The 26,692-nt window shown below is 51.5% G+C and overlaps 1 protein-coding gene across 1 annotated transcript; it reads left to right on the forward strand.

Annotated features, from left to right (window-relative positions):
• The first annotated feature begins 171 nt into the window (after positions 1 to 171).
• On the forward strand, positions 172 to 10,292 carry TINAGL1 (tubulointerstitial nephritis antigen like 1). Its single transcript, XM_037499549.2, has 12 exons — positions 172 to 276; positions 955 to 1,275; positions 2,232 to 2,295; positions 6,076 to 6,168; positions 6,374 to 6,496; positions 7,553 to 7,692; positions 7,779 to 7,929; positions 8,052 to 8,241; positions 8,347 to 8,392; positions 8,605 to 8,728; positions 9,579 to 9,624; positions 9,721 to 10,292. Exons 2-12 carry the CDS (start codon positions 963 to 965, stop codon positions 9,859 to 9,861), a joined length of 1,431 nt encoding a protein of 476 aa, XP_037355446.1. The 5' UTR covers positions 172 to 276; positions 955 to 962; the 3' UTR covers positions 9,862 to 10,292.
• The last annotated feature ends 16,400 nt before the right edge of the window (positions 10,293 to 26,692 follow it).

Genomic DNA, 26,692 nt, shown 5'->3' on the forward strand with positions numbered 1-26,692 from the left:
ACTTTTCCCTCCGACGTGCTCCTTACACTTTCCAAGATTTAGGACCAAATCCGGGCGTCCCGCGGCCACCCTGCCTCCTCTTCCCCCCAACCCCCTCCAGCCGGCGCTCCGCGGGAGGCCCCCTGGGAAGTCCTCCCTGGCGTCCGACCACAGTCCTCCCTGCTTTGGCAGGAGTTCCCCCCAGGGACGGCTCCCGCGGGCATCCGGCGGGGACAGCCCCGTGCTCGCTGCCCTTCACCGGTCCCGGCTTCCGAGCTGCCTGCAGGGCTGCACCAGGTGAGACGGGCTGGGCCCTCCCCGCCCCCCACCAGCCCCGAGGGCGGGGCGCAGGCGGGGCCCTACAAAAGCCACCCGCCCCGCGCGCCGCGCTCTTGACTTTGAGAGTCAGGCAGTCGCCGAGCCGGGAGGCGGAGGCTCGTGGGGCTGTGTGGGCCCGGCCCACACCCTCCCCAGGTAGGCGCTCTCCTCTGCTGGGAAGGGAGAGGGTGTAGGAGAAGAAACAGGCGAAGGGACCCGGCCAGGTGGCAGAGAGGGAGAGTGGAGCTGGCCGGGCGGACAGGGCAGGGCAAAGACAGAGGGAGGCTCACACCCGAGCTTAGAGTGGGGCACCCAGGGATGGAGGCTGCCGAGGGCCCAGGGACGCAGGATGGGAGAGGAGCCAAGTGTCTCAAGTGCGGGTGTTGAGTGGGGACGCCTTGAGTGCCACCTTCCCCACCTCCCTTCCCTGCAGGTCCCAAGCAGGTCAGGGAGGATCCATTTCTTGCCCAGTCCGGTTCCCCCTGTAAGCCCCGGCCCATAAACTGGTTTCTCTGCCGTGTTGTGCTTGGGGACACAGAAATCATCTGACCCTGCTGAACCCTCAGGAGTCACAGCCCCAGGAAAGCAGGAGATAAGTCCCTGAGTGTCTGCTGCCCCCTCCCTCTGACCCCTGACCTCTGCCCTCCCTAAGCCCAGGAGTCACCATGTGGCGATGTCCTCCGGAGCTGCTGCTGCTGCTGCTGCTGCTGGCCAGGGAGTTGGCCCTGGGTGTAGGGCGGGGCCGCAGGCGCCGGGAGCTCGCTCCTGCTCTGCACCTGCGGGGCATCCGGGATGCAGGTGGCCGGTACTGCCAGGAGCGGGATCTGTGCTGCCGTGGCCGTGAGGACGAATGCGCCATGCCCTACCTGGGTGCTACCTGTTACTGTGACCTGTTCTGCAACCGCACGGTCTCTGACTGCTGCCCTGACTTCTGGGACTTCTGCCTTGGCGTGCCGCCTCCTTTCCCCCCCATCCCAGGTGGGCACCAGCGGCCAGGAGGGGGGGTCACTTTGTCAACCCAGACCCAGCAAGGCTCAGGAACAAAGCTGATGCCCTGGCATTTCCAGGGGAGGCTTTGAAGAATCTGGGGAAGAGGCCCGAGAACCTGCCCCATTCGCTGGCCCTCTGGGAAGTCCCTGCTCTGGTCTAACTTGAATCTCTCCAGCAAGACTGAAAGCGAGAAAATCCTTGCTCAGTGGGGTTCTAAGCTGAGCAGGAGGAAGGCAGCCTCCTGCCCTTTCTCCCAGTCCTGTCTCCATTCTGGACTGGGAAGGTGCTGGCCCCGCCTGCTGACTCACCCTTGGCTGATAAAGCACATGGGGTTGGTCACGGTCATCTTAGCCACTTCTCTGTCGTTGCTCAGGGCTCTCTACCCCTGAGAGGGCCACCACCGGGCACTGGGAGCTTCCTGCCTCCAGCCTGTTCCTGCCTTCCGCCCTCACTACCACCCTCTTCCATGCACTTGTCCTTGTCCAATAGGCGAATCACTTGAATTCCTTCCCACAATCCTGTGGGGCTGCGGGTGTGAGGCTGTACCTGGCTTGTCATCCCAAAGTGCTGGGTTATCTATGTTAGGGAGTCACTGCCCTTCTTTGCGACTCCCTTCTTTGGGCCTCAGCACTCTCTTCCCATTCCCTGTCTCCAAGCCCCCAACTCATTTAAAAAGCACAGGACTTAAGGTGTGTTGGATGGTATCCAGATGCAGCTAGAGGAAGCCTAGTCACTGAGAAGCTTCCCAGGTAGCAGCTGGTGTGCAACTGCAGGAGACGCCTTGAGTGTTAGTTTCAGTGAGGGCTGGGGTGTGTGCATGCGTGCGTGCGTGCATGCGTGTGTGTGTATGTGTATTTGGAATAACTCACCTCTGAGGACCTGACCATCTCAGCCCATTGCCTCTGGTCTTGGGTCCATCTCTCTTCTCTCCTCCCTCCCTGCAGGATGTATGCATGGGGGCCGCCTCTACCCGGTCTTCGGAACCTACTGGGACAATTGTAACCGTTGGTGAGTGTTTGGGGTTTGGCGGGCACTTGCCTGGTGGGCCTGGTGGCTAACAGACTTGGTTCAAATCCCACCCCCAGACCTTACTTGTGGGGGCAAGTGCTTTTCCTTCTCTGAGTCTCAGTTTCCTCATCTGTAACACGAGAACTTTTATACTGACCACATCAAATTATATGTGTGGTCGACCTGGGATGCCTGACCCCAGACACAGCCCCTGAGCTGGGCCTCCTTCCCCACCTCTCTAGCTCAGGATGGATTTCTGTGCTCCCAATCGTTTTCCATGTCAAGAGAGAGTCTGAGAAGGGGGCGCCAGGAAGGAAACCTACTGCATCCGCTGCCCCTGGACCGGATGAGGGTCAGGGATGGCTGAGCTGGAGGCCAGCCTCCCAGTAGCAGGGCCTTCCCTGGAATGTGGCCCCTCCCCTTCCCCAGCCCCTTCTTCCCAGGAGTGAAGGGCTCAGGGGTGCCCCCTAGCTATCCTGAGGTCTGAGGTGGGTAGTGGAGAAGCATTAAGAGGGAAATCCTGAATGACTTCAGGGAAATAACGGGGACCCTGCGACTTAGCAGTAGGGGAGGCCCTGCACCCACTCCATCCCGGGTCCTCTTTGCTTGGGACTGAGAGGCCTCAGGGAGGAGGAAACCTTTGGGAATGCAATATGCATAAGCCTTTCCCATTGCCTCACTGGCCTGCGTGCGGGGTGCCTGGGTCGCAGTGAGAGTGGGGACTCGTGCATTTCAGCATGCATCTGGGTGAGAGAGAATGTGAGAGAGAGAGAGAGAGAGAGAGAGAGAGAGAGAGAGAGAGAGAGTGTTTACGGAATGTGCCTGCACAGATCTGCTGGTCTAGATAGGATGCTTCTGGACACTGAAGGGTTAACTCCTGTTCCTGGGACTTGGACCCCTTTGGAGTCATGCTGCCACCAGCCCTGTCTAGACCTGCTCTGGCAGCCTTGGGGCACAGAGGGAGGTGGCAGGAAAAGACTGACCAACCCACTGGCCCCTGGGCCAGCTGCTCCCTGCACTGGACACCTGAGGGGGAGGGAGAAGAGGGGCGGCGGTATCTGTGGGCCTTCCAGGCTCTGCGCCCTCGAGGGATGCCTCGATAGTGCCTCCACAGTGCCCACAGGAAGGGAAGGGTGAGGAGAGCTCCCACCCCCACAGTCTCCTCCGGCCAGCCCTTCCTGAAAGCACCCCGCCAGCTCCTCAGGCTGGGGAGCACAGCCATACTGGGCTTCAGTCCCCTGGAGGCTCCTTAAAAGGCAACATTGGAGGCGGGAGCCTCTGTGGGCTCGGAAGGAGGCAGTTGAAGCATCTTGTAATAGCAGAGTTATGCGCTTGTTGAAGTAGGACTGCATTCATAGAATTCATCTGCCCGTGGACACCTATTTATTAAACACCAACTGTGTGCCAGGCGTGGTGTGGACATGCAGCCGGAACTCCCCGCTCCTTGTCCTTGTGCAGGAGTGTCTGGTCCAAAGGTGACAGACCATGCACACAGGCATCATCACAGCCTGTTTGTGCGTGTGATTGGAGAGAAGAGAGAATAATGGGGGTGCTGGTTTAGAGTGGGGTGGGGTGAGGGAAGGCTTCTCTAGAAGGAACATTTATGCTGACACTAGGGCGATGGATATCAAGGAGGAGTGGCCCAGGCCAAGGCAGAGGGAGCCTGGGGGGAACTGGGGGGGGTGGGGGGCGGGATGGTGCTGGTTGCAGTCAGAGCTGTGGAGGGGGCCAGAGGCCCCAAGGAGGGGCAGGCCGCGTCCCATGGGTCTCATAAGTGGTGCGGGGATTTTGTATTTGTTCTTGGTGTCGTGGGAAGCCACTTGGAGAGCATACCCTCTGATTTGTGTTCTTCAAAGACTCCTCTGGCTTCAGGGGAAGCTTGGGGGGATCATAAAGAGGCAGGGAGCTGGTTAGGAAGCCACTGCATGGTCCAGATGGGAAGTGACCTGCAAAGGGGAGAGCAGATGAATTCAGTCTTCTGTGATGTGCCACCCTAAGACCTGTTGATGGGAGATCAGACCGGTGGTGGGTGGGGAGGCAGGGAGTTCTGCTTTGAACACCTGGGAGGATATGGTGCCATTTCTGGGTCGAAGATGTTAGGGGAGGAGCAGACTTAGGGGCCCTTTTAAGCTTGGGGTGGCCCTTTACACACCCAGAGGACTGTCAGGAGGCCAGTTGGCTATCAGTCGGAAACTCGAGAGGGGGTTCCTATAATGAGAACAACAGTAGCTGACAATTTTTGAGCACTTAACGATGGGCCAGGCCTTGTGATAAGTGCTTTATAAGCCTGCCCTTTCATCCCTGGAAGGTGGAACTATTATTATCCTCACTTTGCAGACGAGAAGAGAGAATTTTAGCGCCTAGGGTTCCACTGCACTGCCTCGTTCATTCATCCATCCACCTGTCTGTTCCACAAATAATGACTGGGTGCCCACGATATGCCAGGTTTTGTTTTCTAGGTACCAAAGAAACCAAACAATACCTGTTCTCAAGGAATTTGGAGTCTATAAGGAAATAGACATAAACAGTAGAAATAAATAGCATTGGACAGTGATCACATGTTTAGGAGAAAAATGAAACAGAAAAGTGGAGGGCGGGACTTTTAAGATAGGGCGTGGGCAGGCGGCACTTCCCCAGGTGACATTTGAATAAAACCTGGAAGAAGTGCGAGGGAGCCACCAGGGAGGCTGGAGGCACCAAAGGCCCTGAGGCAGAGCCCTGGGGTGTGAGCAGTCAGGAGACCAAGCTGCTGGGGTCTTGAGAACCAGGATGAAGAGGAGGGGAACAGGGGGACAGGGCCTGTCTGCACGGGGAGGACCTTGCCTCTAATTCTGTCGTTCGAAGCCAGCAGAGTTCTGGGCAGGTGACATGATGGGGCTTGGGTTTAACCTGATCACAGTGGCAACTGTGTTGAAAACATAGTGAAGGGGGTGCAGGGCAGAATCCAGGAGAACAGTGAGGAGCTGCCACATGACCCAAGTGAAAGGTGGTGGGACCAGACCTTGGTGGCCTCAGGAGAGAGTGATTTGCCAGTGGATTGGATGGGCTCGGGAGTAGAGGGTGACCCTCAGGCTTCTGGCCACGCCTTAGGAAGAAGGGCCATTTTTTTTTTTTTTTTTTCTTGAGGATTGTGGGAGGAGCCGGGGAAGAAGAAGCAGATCAGGAATTCTGTTTGGGAATGTTACAATTGCCGGGCAGTTAGACACCCCCGTAGGGATGAGTAGCAACAAGATATTTGAAACTGGAGTTTAGGGAGAGATGCTTGCGAATAGTCAGCTTGAAGTTGCTGTTTAAAGCCTCCAGGCCTGGGTGGAATCATCTAGATTCCTCCCAGAGATGCTGGTACAGATCTTTGGCCCACCTTGACCACTGAGCCCTCACCTTTTAGAAAGCACTTGAGGGCCTCCCCGGTGGCGCAGCGGTTGAGCGCTGGGTTGTGAAGCTGCCCGCAGCCTCTGCAGCACCGGTTTGATCCCCGGCTGCTCCCCGGCCACCGGAGGAGGGTCCCACATGACATGCAGACCTCTCCTGCCGCCCGCTGCTCCCCTCAGCAGTGTACTTCGGTCCTTCTGCCTGCTCTGCTCCCCGCTCTGGCTCTGGTGAATTCTCTCACCCTCCCGCGCTTCTGACTGTACCCAGTGCTTGTATAAATAAATAAATAAATCTTTTTTTTTAAAAAAGTATGTTTAAATTAAAAAAATAATAAATAAAAATAAAAAAAATAAAAATAGAAAGCACTTGAGCCCCACTCACCTCTTCCTTCCTTCCTGTCTGCACCAGCACTTGCCAGGAAAAAGGGCAGTGGGCGTGTGACCAGGAGCCATGCCTGGTGGACCAAGACATGATCAACGCCATCAACCAGGGCGACTACGGGTGAGGCCCTGGAAATACTTTCTGGCGCACACACACACACACACACACACACCCTGCCCCAGATGCATGTCGTCCCAGTGCACCCGTGCCCAGATTTTATTCCTGTGTGCACTTAGCTGGCATGTGTCTCCCCACCCACATGCATGTACCTGGAGGACCCCCAGCCCGGCGGGTCTGTGACTCCCTTCCATCTCCTCTCCTGCAGGTGGCGGGCCGGGAACCACAGTGCCTTCTGGGGCATGACCCTGGATGAAGGCATTCGTTACCGCCTGGGCACCATCCGCCCATCTTCCTCTGTCACCAACATGAATGAAATTCACGTAAGTTTGTCCTTGCCCTCAAACCCATCTCCGCCTGGGCTGGGACCCTGGCCCTGTTCCTGCAGGAGCCTGGGCCTACCCCGCCCGTCAGCTGTGTCTCTCTGGGCAAGTCCCTCTCCTTTGCCCCTGCCTGGAACAGACGTGCTGGCGGCAAGAACTGATGCTCAGGTTTTGAGTTTTGTGGCCCCAGCATCAGCCCCTCGGCCTCCCAGCCTGGGAACAAAGCTGCGGACGCAGAGAGGCTGGATCAGGGCCCAAGGGGCCGGGAGGTCACCTTGGTATTTTGAGATGGGAGGGACAGATACTCCTCCAGTTCTGGCCAGAGAGTAGCAATTCTCAGAAACAAATGCTGACTCAGTGGAACCCCAAGGGAGGAGGGGGCTTCTCCCTTCCCACCAGCAGGGCCCTCTGGGGGAGAAATGGGAACTAGACCCAGAATAGTCAAAGGGTAAGGAAGGGGGGTTTGGGCAGGTCAGGACTAGGGCCCACGCTGGCCTCCATCCAGCAGCAGCAGGCGGGGGGGAGGCAGGGCTGGCTGGAGGGGCCCTCCCTGGAGAGGGACTTTAGCTCAAGGCTGTGGTGACCAGGCAGACCCTGCCTTGCCCTCACTCCCCTGGGCCTCTGGCTATTTTCTGCTTCCTGCTCTTTTTCTTGGCTATCTGCCAGGTCACAAGACCTTGTTTATTCTCTCCCCTGCCCTTTGGGGCCTGAAGCGCAAGGTCTTGGTGGGAAGGATATGGCAGATCAGAAGGCACAGAGGAGGACAGAGGCAGGAGTTGGGGACTGCAAGTGGAGAGACCCTGGGCTGGCCACTTCCCTGTTCCTGGCCTCAGTTGCCTCGTCTGTTGAACACGACTAGTCACCCCACCACACACACACCTGACAATAGCAAGGCACTAAATGGTGCTTGGGTCTCCCACGCCAGCCAAGGTGGAAGACTGCTGGGATCCCTCAGCAGCAGGAAGGCTCAAGGTTGAGGAAGACTCCAGCACCTTCTTGGTCATCCTTCAAGGCCAGTGGGCTCCTTCCACCCTAAAGCCAGCCCAGGGCAGAGGCAGAGAGAGGAATGTTTGCCTTGCAGACGGTGCTGGGGCAGGGGAAGTGCTGCCCAGGACCTTCGAGGCCTCTGAGAAGTGGCCTAACCTGATCCACGAACCCCTCGACCAGGGCAACTGTGCAGGCTCTTGGGCCTTCTCCACGGCAGGTACATCCAAGGGCAGGAGCTGGTCTGGAGGGAAAGGAGGGCCAGTACCTGAGTGCCCTGACGGCCTCCGCACCTCTTTCCACCAGCTGTGGCGTCCGATCGAGTCTCAATCCACTCTTTGGGGCACATGACACCTGTCTTGTCACCCCAGAACCTGCTGTCTTGTGACACCCACAACCAGCAGGGCTGCCGTGGTGGGCACCTGGATGGTGCCTGGTGGTTCCTGCGACGTCGAGGGTGAGCAGCAGGGGGCACCACATGGGTAGGGCATGGGGGGCAGGGCTCAGGAGACTTGGGGAAGGTCCAGGCCATGCTGTGCCATGCTGATGCCGCCCTCGCTCCCCCTGCCCCTCCTCCAGGGTTGTGTCTGACCACTGCTACCCGTTCTTGGGCCGTGAGAGAGACGAAGCTGGCCACGCACCTCGCTGCATGATGCACAGTCGGGCCATGGGTCGGGGCAAGCGCCAGGCCACTGCCCGCTGCCCCAACGGCCACGTCCATGCCAATGACATCTACCAGGTCACTCCCGCCTACCGCCTGGGCTCCAGCGTAAGTCTGTGCTTGGAGAGGGGCAGAGGCGAGCGAGCTGGAAGGCTGCCTCTAAAGTGGGAGCCTCACCCCTGATGGATACCGTCCTCTCACCTCACCCTCCAGGAGAAGGAGATCATGAAGGAGCTCATGGAGAACGGCCCTGTCCAAGGTAAATGCCCCTCACCCTGCCCCCTGCTTCCCCAAGCTTGTGCCTGCTTGAGACTGTGCCTGGTGGCACAAGTGGGGGGCTGTGTCCCCTCTCCATGGAGAGCATTTAGGGTTTTGGTACAGAGACACCCTGGGGTCTGGGCATGATCTCCAGACTCAGACATTGGTGCCTGCGCTCATGGGTTGACCTGGCTCCTTCACCTCTGCCCACAGCCCTCATGGAGGTGCACGAGGACTTCTTCCTGTACCAGGGTGGCATCTACCGTCACACGCCAGTGAGCCTGGGGAGGCCAGAGCAATACCGACGGCAGGGGACCCACTCGGTCAAGATCACAGGGTGAGGGGCTCAAGAGTAAGGGGGGGTGGGGGCCTCATGGGGGCTTCTGAGCCTGCCTTGAATCCTTACCCTCTCTCCGCAAAGCCCCATTTCAAAGAGGAGGAGACCCAGACTCTCAAAGAGGAGGCACTTGCCCTGGGCCATACCCAAAGTGGGGTACCTTTTAAGGTTTTCTAGGAAGGAACAGTTTCTTCCCTCACACTGAGATGAAATAACCCCAGTGAAACATAGAGAAGGATTTAAGAATTGCTCAGCCTTTCCCCATCTCAGCACCTGTCCCAACTCTGCCTGACTCAGTGACCTGCGCTGCTCACTCCCCCAGGCCTCAGCTTCCCCACCTGACATATGGGACATGGTAGAGTTTCAACAACCATGCCAGCTACCATGGTAGTCAACTACCATGCAACTACCCAACCAATGAAATGGACTTTATAGTGGGGGTTCGGGGTCTCTCAGGTACCCACATTCTCTGTCTTCTTTTGTGATCCCTGGCACTCATCCTCCCTGGTGCCCCAGGGAGAGGGGAGGGCTGCGAGGGGTAAGCAGATGCGTCAGGTCCCAGATGACTGGTCCCTAGGATGAGGGCCCCAAGAGAACTGAGGTCCAGTTCCCTCCTTTTCTGCTCACCCTCCATTTATCCTGTGGAGGTGCCTTGCCCCTCACTGGCCGAGTAAATACACACTTAGAGATGTGGATCCAAGGGGGTGCAGCCAGGAGCAGAGAGCTGACCAAGTCGGCAGGGTGTACCCCTCAGTCACCAAAAGCCAGGGCCTGGATAGGGAAGGCCTCAGGTCCAGCTCCTGCTGGCAGGTGGGTGAGCGCCCTTCTCCCGGCTCGCTCTGCCCTGCAGGTGGGGCGAGGAGACTCTGCCGGATGGAAGGACACTCAAATACTGGGTGAGTCTCTGCGTGGTGTTCCGGGCAGGCCCCTCTCCTCTCCGCTCCCTCCCCCAGCCCCTTCTCCCTCTCACCCCATGCCCTCTTCATTCCCAGACGGCAGCCAACTCCTGGGGCCCAGGCTGGGGTGAGAGGGGCCACTTTCGCATCCTGCGTGGTGCCAACGAGTGTGACATCGAGAGCTTCGTGCTGGGCGTGTGGGGCCGTGTGGGCATGGAGGACATGCGTCACCACTGAGGCCATGCCATCACGCCGGACGGCCGGCTGAAGAGTCCGAGTGTAGCAGGGTGGCGACTCCGCTCCGCCCTCTTGCCCAAAGGAGCTGGGGTGCAGGCGGGCGCCACCACCGGCCTGGGTCTAACCCCTCCAGCAGATTCCGCTGACACAGCGCCCAGCCTGGGAGCTGTGGGCAGGCAAGGCTGGAGAAGCCCCCAGAGCTCCCAGTGGGGAAAGGGCAGGGCCTGGCCTGGAAGGAGCAGACCTGCACATCCCAGGCCTACCTGTAGGGCCCACCCCTACACGAGACCACCAAATCCAGGACACCCCCAAGTCTCCAGCCCCACTACCCTACCCCACCCTACTCTTGTACTCCTATTCTTCAGAGATATTTATTTTTCTTTTCACTGTTTTAAAATAAAACCAAAGAATTGATAACTATAACCACTGTGCATTGGGACCTCTGGGAGTGGAAAGCTGGATCAGAATCGGGGTGGCTTATGGTTGGAGAACAGAAGGGCTTCCTGGGCCTTGCTGTCTGTCATGGTTGGTGGACTCGAAATCTTAGCTTCCATTCAGCCCTAATTATCCCTGGCCCTGGGCACTGACCCACTTGGCAGTGGGGCATGGATGGCATGGCCTTTGGCCCCCAAAGAGATGCATGCTTGTGGGAACCGCATTTCAGACGCTGAGTCAGTGCTGCCTGAGAGGAGAGCCAACCCACCCATCAGCAGAATTGGCTCCAGTGCCCAGCAGGCGAGGGGGCATGGCCCCACAGAAGCTGGAGCCTCTGCCTCTGCAGATTAGCCTCTCCAAGGCACCCAAGCGAAGTGCCTCTCTCTTTCCCAGTCCCTGGGCTGGGCTTGCCTGGCCTGCCTCTCTGAGCTCTCCCCCTTGGCACCTCCCCCAGAGTCCCAGAGCAAGCAGCAAAGTAAGCCCAGGCCTCTGCCTGGCTTTTAAGGCCTTTTAAGGATCCACCCCACCAGCCTTCTCACCAACTTCTTCACCTTGTGCCCAAGCAACTCCAGAGTCTGCACTGCTTCCAAATGTCTAGTACACACGTAGAGCACCAGGCCTTTGCACATGCTGGTCCCTACTCCAGGCACCCTTCCACCCCACCCATGCCTTGACCCACTTATATTTTATTTTTTTTAAGATTTATTTATTTATACAAGAACCGGGGTACAGACCAGATGCATGGGAGGGTGAGAGGATTCACCAGAGACAGAGCGGGGGATAGAACAGGCAGACTGACAAAATACACTGATGAGGGGAGCAGCGGGCGAGACAGAAGAGGTCTGCCACACCATGTGGGGTTCTCACCAGCCAGCCAGGATCGAACCCACACTGCAGAGTGTGGGTTCACAGCTTCACAGTGTGTGGCACTCAACCACCTACGCCACCAAGGAGGCCCCCCACTTATATTTTAAAGCCAGCACCAGGGTTCCCATGTTTAGACCACGCCCATGGAGAACTGCTGATGAGCCACCTGCTGTGTAAGGAACCTGTGCTTCCCCCAAATCACCCACCCCATGACTTAGACACCCCCTCCCTGAACCCATCTGCACCCTGCTCTTTCATCCAGTATTTCACTTACTCCTTTATAAGTATTTCACTTATTTCATTTATTCCATTATGCTGCAAGTTCCTTGAGGCAGGGGCAGGATCTGGTCCCATAGGGGGGCACACTTGTACCCTGGCCTAAGGCGGCCTTACAGTTTATAGGGTGACCACGTGAGGCTCCCATGCTTTCATCTCTCCTTTCCTCCCAGGGCTGCCCCCCCCCCCCCCCCCCCGGGGCTGCGCCTGGAGAGGGGGCTCTCCGATGGTGAGATCTCCCGCCCCAAAGACTAGAAGGCTGGGTGTGGGAGCTGCTGAGGGTGGCAGAGGGAAGGCCCTCCTCCTGGCGGGCAGCCCCACAGGGGGCGTCCCCTGGGCCACGCGCGGGCATCACCTGAAAGGAATGCGGGCTCCGATAAGAGGAGCCTTTGTCTCATATCCTGTTTGCCAGGACGTCCCGAGCTGGGCTACCCGGGCCGGCCCGCCCGTCCCCAAGAAGCCAAGGCCGGCTGAGGTTCCTGGGGACAGCGATGGGCGGGCGCCCCGAAGAGGGGAGCCCCGGGGAGGGGCGACAGAAGCGGCCCATCACCATCCGCTGGCGGCCACGGCTCCTACCCCGCTGGAAAAACCCCACGCCCGGGCTGGGCGAGGCTGGAATTTTCTACAAGGACCTTTGGCGGAAGCCACGGGGAGGGGGGGGGGTAGGAGGGAAAGGAGAGGAACTGGGGCGCGGCCGGGTCCCCAGCCCCGAGGGGAAGCCGGCCCTGCGCACGCGTGTGGGGTCGGGCCAGCCCTTCCTCAGCCTGTTCCGGCCCGGGGAGCCCCAATTTCGCCCTGCGGTGGGGGAGGGCGCGGGTGGGGCTCGGCAGCGCCACGGGGACCTCCATCAAGCACGCCTGGCTCTTTGATGTCGCAGTTGTAAAGAGCAGACCCTCCAGGGTCTCCACGCAGAACACTGCCGCTGAATCGGACTGTGCAGACTTTCTGGCACCCCAACCCCTTGCTGTGTGTCCGGAGGCTGCTTCCTCTCGCTGGGCCAAGGGCACGGGTCCTGAGACAAACCGAGACTTGAAGCCCTGTTTTGTTGCTCCACGCTGTGTAATTGCCAGCTCTCAGGACTTCTGTTTCTCTGCCTTTAATGGGGTAATAGTCCTCACTTACCTCCGCGAAGTTGGGAGGATTAAATGAGGCCAAGCAAGCATGCTGAGCATGTGGGGCAGCGCTGGGAAGTATGGAGGGCTCAATAAATGGTGACTGCCTTGATTTTTATGAGTATAAGACTTGATGATGTAAGGATTTTTGTAATGAGCTAAGCGTTGATTAAGTGCTTAACCACAGCTTTCCGCCAGCACATTGTTTGGGGTGCTTTACATACATTATCTCATTTAATACTAAAAATAAGCCCCTGTTTCCTTACTCTGCAGATAAGGAACAGAAACAAAAGAGACTGAAGGTTGGTAGAGACAGGATTCAAACCCAGGCTGTCTGATACGAATACCAATGGGCTCTGCACTAGTAGTAGCAATATACTAATGAATAGTAGTGTTAGGGGGAAAGGCTGTCCTAAAGCTAATTCCATAGAGGCTTTGTGGACTCCACCCCCACCCCAGACCAAAGCCAAAGACACTGGGAACTCCAAATCCCATCACCACCAAAGGGAAGGTGGCTGGGACCTGAGGCTGGGGTTAAGCAGCCAGGTTTGGTAAAACCAGACACGTGGGCTTTGGAGAAGAGCCCTGATTTTGGCTCCCTGCCAGCTCGCAGGTTTGGCCAGCTCTGAGAGTGCCTTTGGGTTTCCAGGTTTCCAGGTCAGCGGATCGGGTAGGACGCATTAAAGACTTTATTTTCCTATTTTCTCCCTGAGTTGTACATTTTCCTTATTTCCTTTTCCCTTGTAAATAAACCTTTTATTCACCTTTTGTGTGTGCTTGTAGTGGAGTATTCATAAGCCCCTTTTAAGCATGCGGGTGAGGACCCACATCCAGGCAACCCGTTTTATATCGGGATTGCTCCGTAACAGTTTTAGTATATGTTCTGGGGGGAAGGGGAACACTGTGTAGTGACAGTCCAAGGTCACTGTTTAGCAAACTCTTATTCATCCTTTATTTTTTTTTTAAATTAATTTATTTATTTATACAAGCACTGGGTACAGTCAGAAGTGTGGGAGGGTGAGAGAATTCACCAAAGCCAGAGCGGGGAGCAGAGCAGGCAGAAGGACCGAAGTACACTGCTGAGGGGAGCAGCGGGCGGCAGGAGAGGTCTGCGCACCATGTGGGACCCTCCTCCGGTGGCCAGGGAGCAGCCGGGGATCGAACCGGCGCTGCAGAGGCTGCGGGTAGCTTCGCAACCCAGTGCTAAACCGCTGCACCACCGGGGAGGCCCTTATTCATCCTTTAAAACCTAACCCAAATGTCCCTCTTTTGGAGAGTTTTCTGGCACCCATTTTTTGGAACTCCAGGGACCCCAGCATGCATCCCTGGCACAGAGTAAACAACTTTTCCTCCTGCAAAGGGATGGGCAGGAGTCTTTCTCTTAGCCCCATCTTTTCCTATTCACTAAATGCTCCACTTGGGCATTCATTTTGGTCTCCCATGGGGCTCTGTTCTAAGGTACCTGACCCGATTCCCCTCAGAGCTGCTGAGTTACATCACCTCTGGAGCAATGATGCCTCCCATCTTCCTGGTCTCTTGCCAAACCTATTCCTTGCCCAGTGCCCATTAAGGAAAGGAATTCATGCCCTCTAAGCCTATATCGGGCCAGACGTTGGACTAAGCGCTTCACACACTTCAGCTCATTTGAGCCTACGCATATCCCTGTGAGAAAGTATATTTAGAAAACAATGCCAACCAGCTAGGTAACTCCAGGAATCTAAGGGAGGGGTGAACCGCACATTATGAGCCCAGCTCGCGGGTCCAGGTGTGGCTGGATCCAGGGACATGAATACTACCAGGACTTCTTTCCCCCACCCCATGCAATGTTTAGGATTTACTTCTCCCCTTTCTGCCCCCCTCCCCTCTGCCTAACTCTGCCATTAGGAAAGACACAACAGAGTGCTCAGTCCACAGCCATTTTCTCAGTTTTTTCCCCCCAAAGATTGATTTATTTATGCATACAAGAGCTGGGGTATACGCCAGAGGTGTGCGTGTGGGGGGGGAGGGTAAGAGGATTCACCAGAGACAGAGTGGGGAGCAGAACAGGCAGATCTACTGAAATACACTGCTAAGGGGAGCAGCGGGTGAGACAGGAGAGGTCTGCTGTGTCATGTGGGTCAGCTCCGTGCTGACACTTAAGCCCTTGCGCCACTAGGGAGGCCCCCCATTTTTTCAGTTCTGATTCAGAACAAAACAGGACAAAACAGGGAAGGCATCTCACCAGCCCTGCTCAAATCAGGTGTCCACTTGAGGGCCGTGGGACAGGAGCATGGAAGGCATGACAGCCTTTGCTGACCCAGTGTTTGGAGGCGAAGAGGGCTCCTGTTCCGGGGAGGGGTGGCGGGGTGAGGGAAGCTGTGCAGGAGAGAGAAATTGTCCACCACAGTCGGGGGCAGCAGTGACAGCATCTGACAGGCAGGGAGATGGAGGCTCAGGGCAGGGGGTGGGAGACTTGTCAGGACTTGTCAGAGCAGGTAAGTGGTGGAGCTAGAGGCAGACCACTCAGAACTGAGAACTCAAGCAGAGAGATACCCTCTGCAGGTCAGAGAGGGAGGATTCCTCCCCCAGTTTCCCTCTGATGACTCACTCCTGAGTCCTGGAAGATAATTCTTTTATATTTCCACCCACTTCATGAAAATTTTGTGGCTCTGACACTAACACCTGAGGCAGACTCTTCCCAAAGCAAAGTAAAACTGAGCCTGAGCATGTCTTCTGGGAAACATCTCGCTCCCTGCTCCAGGCGGGAGCATGATCCCCCTGGGGGCTGCCATGAGATGGTTAACAGAACACGCCCATTTATATAGATCAGAGACATGGGGACAAAATGACCCACACTGAGGATATGCACTCTAGATAAGAACTGTTACTGCCACCATTTTACAGGAGGAAACCGAGGCTGGGAGTGACGGTGAGGGAAGGTGAAGTGACTTGCCCAAGCACACTCTGCTAGGAAGTGGTAGTTGTTAGGCTCCGAGGCATGGACTTTCCTTAGCTTGTGTCCAGGTGCACACAGAGCCCCTGTTCATCTTGTACCCAAATAGGCTCTTTGGTCTCCACTTCTGCAGAGTCAGGACCTGAAGTTTGGGGCTCACAGAAACTGGTGGCTTGAGGGGAGGGATGCTGGGGATCATATAACACTCAGGTGGGCTTAGCCTAGGGTCTGCAGAGAGCCAAATCACCACTCATCCTGTAAAGGCAAGCTCAAAAGCCACCTCTTCTGAGAAGCCTTCCTGACTCATCTGAAGAGTCATCATCCATCCTTAGAGCTCACACCCTCATCCCACACATTCTCCAACACAATACCTCTTTCTGATTGTAGATTTCTCGAAAATTGGGGTGTGCCTAACCCTCTCTGCTCTCAGTATTGCCCCAAAATGCTATCGGGCATAGAAAAGACTCAGGAGCTGCTTGTTGGCAAGCAAAGGAAGGAGCAGATGAGCGGCTGCACTTCAGAATGGATGCGCTAGCAGCCTTGGTAGCAGGGCCCCCTGGTGGCCGAATCTACACCTCGCCCTGCAGCGCTGGAGAGGGAGTGAAGAGAAGGGGCCTGCCTGTACAATCTCTCAGAACCCAGCAGCTACTATGTACACTGCGGGGCCTGGGTCACTACTCTGTGAGGCCTGGAGACTGGCTCAAGGAGACAAACAAGAAGGGGCAGAAATGAGAATGGATCCCAGTCTGTTTGACTCCAGGACGCAACCTGCTGTGGCCCCCACTCTGCACCTCTCAGCCTGTTGTGTACCCCAGTCTCTGCAGGAGAGGGCTGGAGTTGTGTTCTAAGGTTCCCTCACCCAGGCATTGTCTTCCACTCCAGCCTCTACTCAGGCTCCTCTGCCTCCCCCCAGCACGCACTCCATCCTCAGAAAGCCTCTAAATTAGAGCTAGGCAAACTCAACTCCCCTGGATCCCCAAAGCTCACATTCCACCCTGACCCACAGTGTCCCAGGCTGTGAGATGGGAGCAGTGACCTCTGTGAGTCTGCGGGGTGGCTGCCCCTAGATTGGGTATTTTCTAAGAATGCGGAAGTGAGGGAACTAGCCAGGGGGCTCAGCTAGAGTTAGACTGAAGAAGCTGGTACCTAATGAACTGAAACAGAGATGTGCAAAGTCATCTTAAAGGGCCAGGATAGCTCTGGGTTCTGCAGAATCTGGCAGGTACTAGGTGAACAAGTATGGCCTAACTAAATTTTATCATGCTTGGACAAACATGAGTCTCTGTGACCCCAAGGTGTTGAGTTTGTCCAGGGAGAGGCATGAGACCAGGGGTCATGAGACCACGGGTCATGAGACCAGTGGCCAGCCTGAGCCAGAGTCGAGATAGACAAGAGATAGATTCTGAGTAGTTCTTCCCCCTAAGGGGGTGGGATCTGTAGCCCCGGATGTAGTGGCTGTCTTGACCTGGGGCTAAGACAGGGTTTCAGCCTCAAATGCCTTTGAGATGAGGCAGAGTGAATCAGGTCTATCACAGTAGGGAGCAGTGGTGCTTGTGTCCAGCATGTATGGAAAAGTGCACGCTTGCTTAAAGGGTTTCAGAATTGGTGACTTTAAAAACATGTTGCCACCCTGCATGACCCAGCAGGAAGCAGATAGTGTGATCTAACTAAAATAGGGGAGAAGTTTATTTTCAAAGGGGCTCATGACAAAGCATTGGGGTGGGGGGGGGTGGTAGAGAAGCAACTTGGCGTTCACTGTCCTTGACCTGCTGGGCTACAGGGTCAGAGGGGTGGCCAGAACTGTTGGAGATCATGCAGAACAGAGGTGTCCTTAGGGTGAAGGAGCTGGAGAACAACTACTTCACCCTTACTCTTTTCCCTCCCTCTCATCTCCTGCTGGTTCCCCAAATCCCAAAGGCAGCTTGGATGTGAAATTTTAAATGAACAAGAACTAAAGGGCCTCCCTGTTGGTGTAAGGGGTTAAACACCACACTACGAAGCTATCCACAGACTCTGCAGCACAAGTTCAATCCCAGCTGGCCAGGGAGCAATCCACATGGTGCAGTAGGCCTCTCCTGTCTTGCCCAATGCTCCCCACAGCAGTGTACTTCGGTTGATCTGCCTTTTCTGTTCCCCACTCTGTCTCTGATGAATCCTCTCACCCCCTGCATCGCTGGCCTGTACCCCAGCTCTTGTATGCATAAATAAATAAATCTTAAAAAAAATAAAAACAAGAACTAAACTATTTTATTTAAACCACCATTTATAAAGTCTTTTGGAACCGCAGTCTAACCCTAATCAATACACTCATAAAAGGAACTATCTGCCAAGAAGATAGAATAATCATGAGCTTATATTTATTTTGGTGTAAAATATAAAGCAGAATGGCAAGGAGAAATCACAAATCTATAAACAAAGTGAGGAATTTTAATTACACAATTTTAAAATGAGTGGACCAAATAGCAAAACATTAGTAAGGATACAGAAGTATGAACAATAGAATTAAGGAGCCTCATTTACTAAACATAAGCTTTATAACTTATACACAGATATCCATTGTTCTCAAATTCACAGGAAACTTTTTTTTAAAATATCATATCTCGGGCCTCCCCGGTGGCGCAGCGGGTGAGCGCTGGGTTGCGAAGCTGCCCGCAGCCTCTACGTGCTGGTTTGATTCCTGGCTGCTCCCCGGCCACCGGAGGAGGGTCCCACCTGGCGCGCAGACCTCTCCTGCTGCCCACTGCTCCCCTCAGCAGTGTGCTTCGGTCTTTCTGCCTGCTCTGCTCCCCGCTCTGGCTCTGGTGAATTCTCCCACCCTCCTGCGCTTCTGACTGTACCCAGTGCTTGTATAAATAAATAAATTAATTTAAAAAATAAAAATAAAAAAAATCATATCTCTTGGAAGATTTTTTAAGTGGCCATAAAGGTATCTAAAATTTTGTCAAAGAATTAATATCACCCAGTCTTGTTTTCTAATCCCAATACAATAAGTCAGAAACGAACAATAAAAAGTTTGCCAAGAAAATCCAATATGTTTCTTAACTTAAAGACTCTATTCTAAATAATCCGTGGGGTAAGGGTAGAAATTACAAGATATTTAAAACTGAGTAACAATAAGTTAAAAGCGGAACTTGGAGGTGAAAGTATAGCCTTAATGTGTTTATTAAAAACAGGAAGGATTGGCAATTGAATTAGGCATCCAATTGAAGACTCCGGAAAGACACGATCAGAAAATCCAAAGAGAATACAAGAAAGGAAATAATAACGATAAAGCAGAAAGTAATGATATGGAAAACAATAAAAAGTTGAACTAATTCTTTCAAAAACCTTAATAAAATAAACAAATCATTAGTACAAAGTATACAATATTGGGAACCAAGAAAAGGATGTGACTGGAGATGCAACCAAGGTTTTTAAAACACTGAAACACCAGAGGGACTTTCGGTTCTGGCAAGCTATCAGACCAAGATGATATGAAAAAACCCAGGGCATAAACCCAGCAGGGTAAAGTAACTAACTGGAAAGAAATGGAGAGCAAAAGAATGATTAAACTTGGAAAGCTCAATTAAGCACACAGTTTAAAACATTCTAGGGGCCTTCCTGGTGGCACAAGGGGTTAAGTCTCAGCACTATGAAGCTATCGGCAGCCACTGAAGCACCAGTTCGATCCCTGGGCCAGGGAATTGGCCCACCTGGTGCAGCAGACCTCTCCTGTCTCACCAGCTGCTCCCCTCAGCAGTGTATTTCAGTCCGTCTGCCTGTTCTGCTCCCCATTCTGTCTCTAGTAAATCCTCTCACTTCCTTAGGCCCCTCACTTTGGGCCTGCACCCCAGCTCTTGTATGCATAAAATAAATTAATTAAATCATTTAAAAAAAACCTTAGAAAACATTCTAAAGGCTAAATCCTAGGCAGGACTCTATAGTTGTTCTAGAGAAGGATACTGATTAACTTTAGACTTTAACTGAAATGTGCATGTTAAAAATTGAAGGATGACGAATGAAGAAAGAACAGAAGTGGAATATATTCTAAACCAGAACAGAGGAAACCAAAGGGATAAAGACAGGCTAATCAGTCAACTTCCAAACAGGAAATGACAAAGGAAGCAAAGGAAGAGCTTGGTGTGGCTATTTCTAAGATGGTCCTAGTGAAAACCCTCCCTGACCCATGCCCTCAGGTAGTCCCTCCCATAACGTGCAGCCTGGATTTAGTGACTTGCTTCTCTTCAAGGGAATAGGGCAGCCATGATGACAGTCACATTCCAGCAGGGCAGCTTTCTAGGCCCCAGACTGTGCTCCCGCATAGCACAGTGAACCTCAGAAGGGTGCCAAGCTTGTTTTACTGCTCTGCCCTTGCTGACTTGAAATTCCTAATCATTTTTAAGAAGGGGTCCCACAAGGGCCTCCCTGGTGGCCTAGGGGTTAAGTCTCAGCACTACCACCTTGAGTTCCTGCAAAGTAGCCTGAGTTGGATCCCTGGCCAGGGGGCTAATCCACATATGACACAGCAGACCTCTCCAGTCTCACCCACTACTCCCCTCAGCAGTGTGTCTTAGTAACTCTTCCTGTTCTGCTCCCCATTCTGTCTCTGGTAAATCCTCTCAAACCGACACCTGCACCCCCTCCGCCACACACACCTGTGGCTCACCTCTATACTCAGTTCTTCCATGCAAAAATAAATAAAACAAAAATATTACAATGAAAGAATAATTCTTAAAAAGAAAAAGAAGGGGCCCCCCAAAGTATGTAGCCAGTTTGTTCCCAAGATTAGGTTATAGATAGGGTTGTTGGGTAAAATTCAGGAAGCCCACTCAAATTTGGGTTTGTTTTTTTTTTAAAGATTTGTTTATTTATTTATATAAGAACTGGAGTAGAGGCCAGATGCGCAGGAGGGTGAGAGGATTCACCAGAGACAGAGCAAGGAACAGAACAGGCAGACTGACGAATTACACTGCTGAGGGGAGCAGCAGGAGAGACAGGAGAGGTCTGCTGCGCCATGTGGGACCCTCGCCGGCCAGCTGGAATCGAACTGGCACTGCAGAGGCTGAGGACAGCTTCACAGTGCGGAGCTTAACTGCCTGCACCACCAGGGGAGGCCCTCAAATTTGAGTTTTTAATAAGCATTGAATAATTTTTTAGTGTAAGCATGGCACATACAAATATTGAAATATTATCTGAAGCTTGGGCATTCTGTATTTTTATTTGTTAAGTCTGGCAACCCCATGGGAAGAGACCCAGGGACTCCCACTTTGGTTGATGGCTCTTTGAGCCCTGTCACTTGGATCCCTCACTGTGAGGAAGCCATGTCAGGAGCAGCCTTATGGAGAAATCCATGTGGCCCGTAACCAAAGTCGCCTGCCCCCACTTAGCCATGTCAAGAACCTGGAAGCAGATCCTCAAAGGGCCCTTCAAATGGCTGTTGCCCTGGCCAACAGCTTGACAGCAGCTTCCCAGAGAGCTCAGCTAGAATCCCCTAGTCACGTGGCTTCCAGGTTCTCCACCTTAGGAAACTGGGTGAGCTCATGAATGTTTGTTCTGAGTTGCCCTGGTTTGGGATGGTTTGTTACATAGTAATAGATAACTACCATAATACACAAGGTATATGGAAAACACAAAATAAGATTTCAAAATAGATTTTTTAACTCTGGTAATCACAAAAAATGTCAGTGAACTGGTTTCACTAGTTAACCGATGATTTGGGTGAATAAAAACACACAATTGACCTACATGCTGTCATGAAAAACACACCTAAAACAAAAATACGATAATGTTGAAAGCAATGTTATGAAAAAAAATACCCCAGGAATGACAGACACTGTCCATTGCCTGATCAAGAGTGCATCCCCACCTTTTAGCGCTTTGCAAGATCATCCTGACTTTTCTACAGGTAGTGAGCAGAAATCTATTAGTCGAGGGAGGTCTAGGGAGGAGTTTCTTGATCCCAGTCCTGGTTTACTTACTGGAATGTAAAACTAACAGCCCAAAGCGTGACCAGTCAGTGTTTAGAGAAAAGGCATTCATGTGCCCCAGTCCTGGAAATGGAGATATAAATAGAAATCTTCTGGAAAGTATTCTCACCCTTCTTCCTTTTTCCTGCCTGACCCATGGACACAATACTTGTAAGTGCAATAGGTTTTTTGCAATCCCGGCGTGACAAATGTGAACACAAAGACCCACAGACAGTGCTGGTGAAGAGAGATTACAGAACAAGCCAAGGTGCCTGATGGCATCACAGCAGCTAAATAATGCCAATAATGCCTAACTCTGGAACTTTTGTTATTTAAAGAAAACACACCTCAGTTTGTCTTAGCCACTGTAGTTGACTTTCGTTACTTGCAGTTAAATGCATTCATAACAGACACATCAAGCAAATACTAAGCCAAAGGAAGCTGATGTGACATTACAAAAAGCAAGCAAAATGGACTTGAAGTCAAAAGGCATCATTACTGATAAGAGGATTATTACATAATGATTTTTAAGGAACACCTTACCAGGGAGCTAAAATTCTGAATTTTTCAAACCTAACAGCAGATCCCTCAGATCATATAATTCAGAATACTTTTCCTATAAAAAGACATAGAGCAAATATCTTAGACTCTGCAAGCCATACAGTGTTGGTCTCCACTATTCAACTTTGCCCTTGTAGTGAGAAAGTGTAAGAGGAATACTGAGGAACAACCTCCCAGCCAATTGGTGGTGCTCATAGTCAACTAGGTGGTAGAAGGTGGAGCTTTTCAAACCCCACACCCAGAATGGGAGCTGATGGGAAAAAGAAGCAAAACTGAGGCATTTTAGCAGTTAAAGTGCAGGGGCTTTTGACCAGGTAAACTGCTGGGCATTTGGTAGATAAAACCACTGGGCTGTTTGGCAATTAAGCTGCTGGCTTCTGGCAGTTAAGCCACATGTGAGCGGGAGTGTCTGTGGAGAAGCTGCCAGCTTGCTACATGTGCTTTGGCTTGGACCTGGGGCTCTGCTCAGCAGAAGCTATCTGGAGTAGGATAAATGGCATCTGGCTAGTGCCAGTCCGTGAGTACACTCACCCCATCACTCATCATGTAATAAATACGGTTATTGTTTCAAACCAGGTGTCTGTTTTGGGGTCATGTCCTACAGTCCTAAGCACATGGGTGAGGACCCAACAAGAGGGTCTCTCTCTCTATCACTCTCTCTCTCTCTCTCTCTCTCTCTCTCTCTCTCTCTCTCTCTCTCACACACACACACACACACACACACACACGCACATGCACACACACATACACAGTTTTGCTCAGTTTCAAAAGTAGTCATAGATAATACAATAACAAAAGAACATGACTATGTTCCAATAAAACTTTATTTATAAAAGTAAAAGTTGGGCTGAATTTGTTCCACAGACCATAGTTTGACGAGACAGTTGCAAAGAGAGGGAGGGAGCCATATCTTCCTGGGGATTTTAGCTTTCCTTTCTTCATAGTTACTAAATCAAGTGGTTATAAGATTAGTGAATATGTGAATATTTGTGAATATTTGAATAACACAATTAGGAAGCTATATTAAGCAATCAGAAAATTGGCATTCTTTCCATGCAATGAGAAAACATTTACAAAAATCGATTGCCTACTGAGTCATGAAGCAACTCTGCCCACAGAGTAAAGGCCTGATGCTGTATAAGCCACCTTCTACGACTGCAATACAATAAAATGAGAGAACCATAACAAAAAGATAATGTTACTTTTGAAAACTAATTAATCAAATAATTAATAGGACCCAGAAAAGGTACAAACTATTTGGAATTGGCTAACAATGAAAGCATTACATTTTGAAATTTGAATGCAACGGAAAAATCCTTGAGGGGATAGGTATCCTCTTAAATATTTATATTATTAAAGATTTCTTATCAGTGAACTGGTTATCCAACTCTGGAAACCAGTAAAAGATAACACAATAACACCCCACCCCTAAAGAGCAGGAAATGATAAAGATAAAATGCAGTAAAACAGAAAACAAACAAACAATACTGATGATCAATGAAACAAATAACTAATAAAATAAATACATTTCTAGCAAGACTGACTAAGAAAGAAGAGAGAAGGCCCAATTTATTAGGAATAAAATGAGAAGGTTAACTACAGGTCTTAATCATAAGAATAGTTGTCTTAATCATAAGAATAGTCTTATGCAAGTTTTTAAATTTATTTGCATAAGTGTTCATGAAATGTATCTTATCAAAATTAATTTAAGGAAACAGAAATGAGAAATAAATAATAACCTTAAAGACATAGTTGTTCAGATTGTTCTATTTTTGTCTTTTAAATCTCTCCTGGGTTTGTAATTATTGCATCCTTTCATTTACAATATTTATTTATTTGTGCTTTCCCCTTTCATAATCAGTCTCAGAGGTTTGACTATTTTATTAATCATTTCAAAGAAGTAACTTTTAGCTTCATTAGTCCTTTCAATTCTATCTTTGTTTTCCATTTCATTAATTTTTGCTCTTATCTTTATCATTTCCTTTGTCCTACTTCCACTGGGTCTATTCTACTGCTCTTTTTTTATTTTCCAAGTTAGAACAAGATCCAGAATTTCATAGCAATCCAGTCAATAACCACCCCCATTACTCCAGAGGTGACCGCGAGGCTGACTTCTATCACCATAGATTCATTCTGTCAGCTCTGAATTTCATGCAAATGGAATTACTGAGTATTTACTCTTTCTGGCTTCTTTCACTCCACATTCTGTCTATGAGATTCACCCATATTGCTGCTTGCTACAGCGGTGTGTGTGTGCTCGTGTGTGATGTAGTTTGATGTGTAGCATCCCACTGAGTGAATATACTACAATTTCCTTATTCATTCAACTGTTGAACATTTGAGAAGTTCCCAGGAGTGTGTTGTTAAATTTCTAAGCCCGTGGGAATTGTTTTTTTTTTTTGTGTGTGTTTTTTGTTTTGTTTATACATGCACTGGGTACAGTCAGAAGCGCGGGAGGGTGAGAGAATTCACCAGAGCCAGAGCGGGGAGCAGAGCAGGCAGAAGGACTGAAGTACACTGCTGAGGGGAGCAGCGGGCGGCAGGAGAGGTCTGCGCGCCATGTGGGACCCTCCTCTGGTGGCCGGGGAGCAGCCGGGGATCGAACTGACGCTGCAGAGGCTGCGGGCAGCTTCGCAACCCAGCGCTCAACCGCTGCGCCACCGGGGAGGCCCAAGAATTGTTTATCTTTATTATCAGTTCTTAACTTCATTGCCTTCAGGTAGGAAAATGGATGGTCTGACTCACCTGGTATGTGGTCAACATCTGTTGGGAAGAATGTGTACTTGGGAAGAATGAGTGTTGGGTGTTGGGCTCTCTTTATATCAATAAAACGAAATTGTTGATTGTGTTGGTCAAATCATTCCTACCTTGACTGGTTTCCGTGCAGAAATAGCAAACAATAATATAGAGAGAGTCTTGAACTACCTCACTGCGTATTGTCAGTGTATTTTTACCACTGATGTGTTTGGGCCATTTCTACTATTTTACTTTTTGCTTTCTATGTGTCCCAACTTTGCATTGTTTCTGTTCTCTTCTTGGTTTTTAAAAGTAGACTGAGTTTCTGTTTTCTTTTTTTAATTTTTATTTATGCATACAAGAGCTGGGTACTGGCCAGAGGTGTGGGGGGAGGGGGTGAGAGGATTCACCAGAGACAGAGCGGGGAGCAGAACAGGCAGACTGATTGAAGTACACTGCTGAGGGGAGCAGTGGGTGAGACAGGAGAGGTCTGCTGCGCCATGTGGGTCAGCTCCCTGGTGGGGCTGGGGTGGGGTGGATGTGGGGTGGGGTGGGGTGGAGGTGTGGGGGTGGGGTGGGGATAGGGGTGGGGTGGGGGACTACCGAACTTGTGCTGCAGTGGCTGGCGATAGCTTGATAGCCCTTACTTTAACCCCTGTGCCACCAGGGGGGCCTCCCTGTTTCTGTTTTCTTATCTCACTTTTCCTTCTACTGATTTGGAGGTCACAGACTCAATTTCTAGTCTTAGAATGACTACCCTTAGAATTTTACTTCTCCACTCAACAAAGCCTAAATTTAATATCCCAATCCTCTTTCCAAACAACACAAGGACTTAGGCACACTTCAGCCCTGCTGGCTGTCCCCCACTGTCCCCTTCCACCTTGCAACTGAGTTCACTTTAGCCTGCCCTTTTTTTCTTTTTCTTTTTTTTTAAAGCCCACAGATTTGTCACCACAATTGTTGTGCAATATTTGTTTAGATTTATGTACATGTTTATACTCTGCTTTTCTCCACCACCTTGCACGTCAGATTTGTCTTCCACCATTTTTCTTCTTTCTAAAGTACATACTCAAAAGTTCTTTGAATGTAGGCCTGTGGGTGGTGATTTTTAAATTCTTTTATTTTTGAGATGAATATATCTGCAGCAAGGGAAAGCCATGACCTGGGACCACTTTAACACACCTCCAGGGTTCCTATTCAATGCAGAAATCTCAGACTCCCCAGCTCACACAAATACCCCGCCCCCAGAGCTCCTGATCATGGGGTTGAGTAGGCATTCACCTTCAGAAAGCCCCCCTCTCTAAATGTGTACCCCTCATTCCAGCTCACAATTTTGTTTACTTTGTTTCAATATTTCACTTCCTGGCAAAACAGCAATATATACATATTTTTAATTATGTGAGGTTTGCAGCATCTGGCTCTTTTGGAGTGGGAAGGCCTTTTAGGTCACCTAGTCCTCGTACTGCCAGGGGAGGAGAATTCTCCGTGTTGTTCATGCTTGCCATGTGTTATAAAATAAAAATAATGCTATGATTTTGCTCCCCTTATATGTATATTTGAACAGTTGATAGTGTTTAAGACTTCTTCAATCTAGGGCCTCCCTGCTGGTGCAGGGATTAAAGTCAGTGCTATCAAGCTATCACCAGCCACTGCAGCACAAGTTCGATCCCCGGCCAGGATGCTGACCTACATGGCGCAGAGATCTCTCCTGTCTCACCTGCTGCTCCCCTCAGCTCTGTTCTGCTCCCCACTCTGTCTCTGGTGAATCCCCCCTCTGTCTCTGGTGAATCCTCTCACCTGCCCCCACACCTCTGACCTGTACCCCTGTTCTTGTATGCATAAATAAGTAAGCAAATAAATAAAATTTTTTAAATGTAATAATGATTTTTTCTCAAAAGGATAGAATTCCTAATGTGAATGTTGATGTCTCGTGTAAATCCCTCCTAATCTTGGCCCAGGGTGGGCGC

This window comes from Talpa occidentalis, unplaced genomic scaffold (assembly GCF_014898055.3).
Source record: "Talpa occidentalis isolate TD23 unplaced genomic scaffold, MPIMG_talOcc4v2.1 talOcc4.9, whole genome shotgun sequence".
Classification (NCBI taxonomy): Eukaryota; Metazoa; Chordata; class Mammalia; order Eulipotyphla; family Talpidae; genus Talpa; species Talpa occidentalis.

Coding starts and splice junctions, on each gene's coding strand:
- TINAGL1 (XM_037499549.2), top strand. CDS start 963: ATGTGGCGATGTCCTCCGGAGCTGCTGCTGCTGCTGCTGCTGCTGGCC. Junction 7,693..7,778: donor TTGGGCCTTCTCCACGGCAG/GTACATCCAAGG, acceptor TCTTTCCACCAG/CTGTGGCGTCCGATCGAGTC. Junction 8,729..9,578: donor CACTCGGTCAAGATCACAGG/GTGAGGGGCTCA, acceptor TCTGCCCTGCAG/GTGGGGCGAGGAGACTCTGC.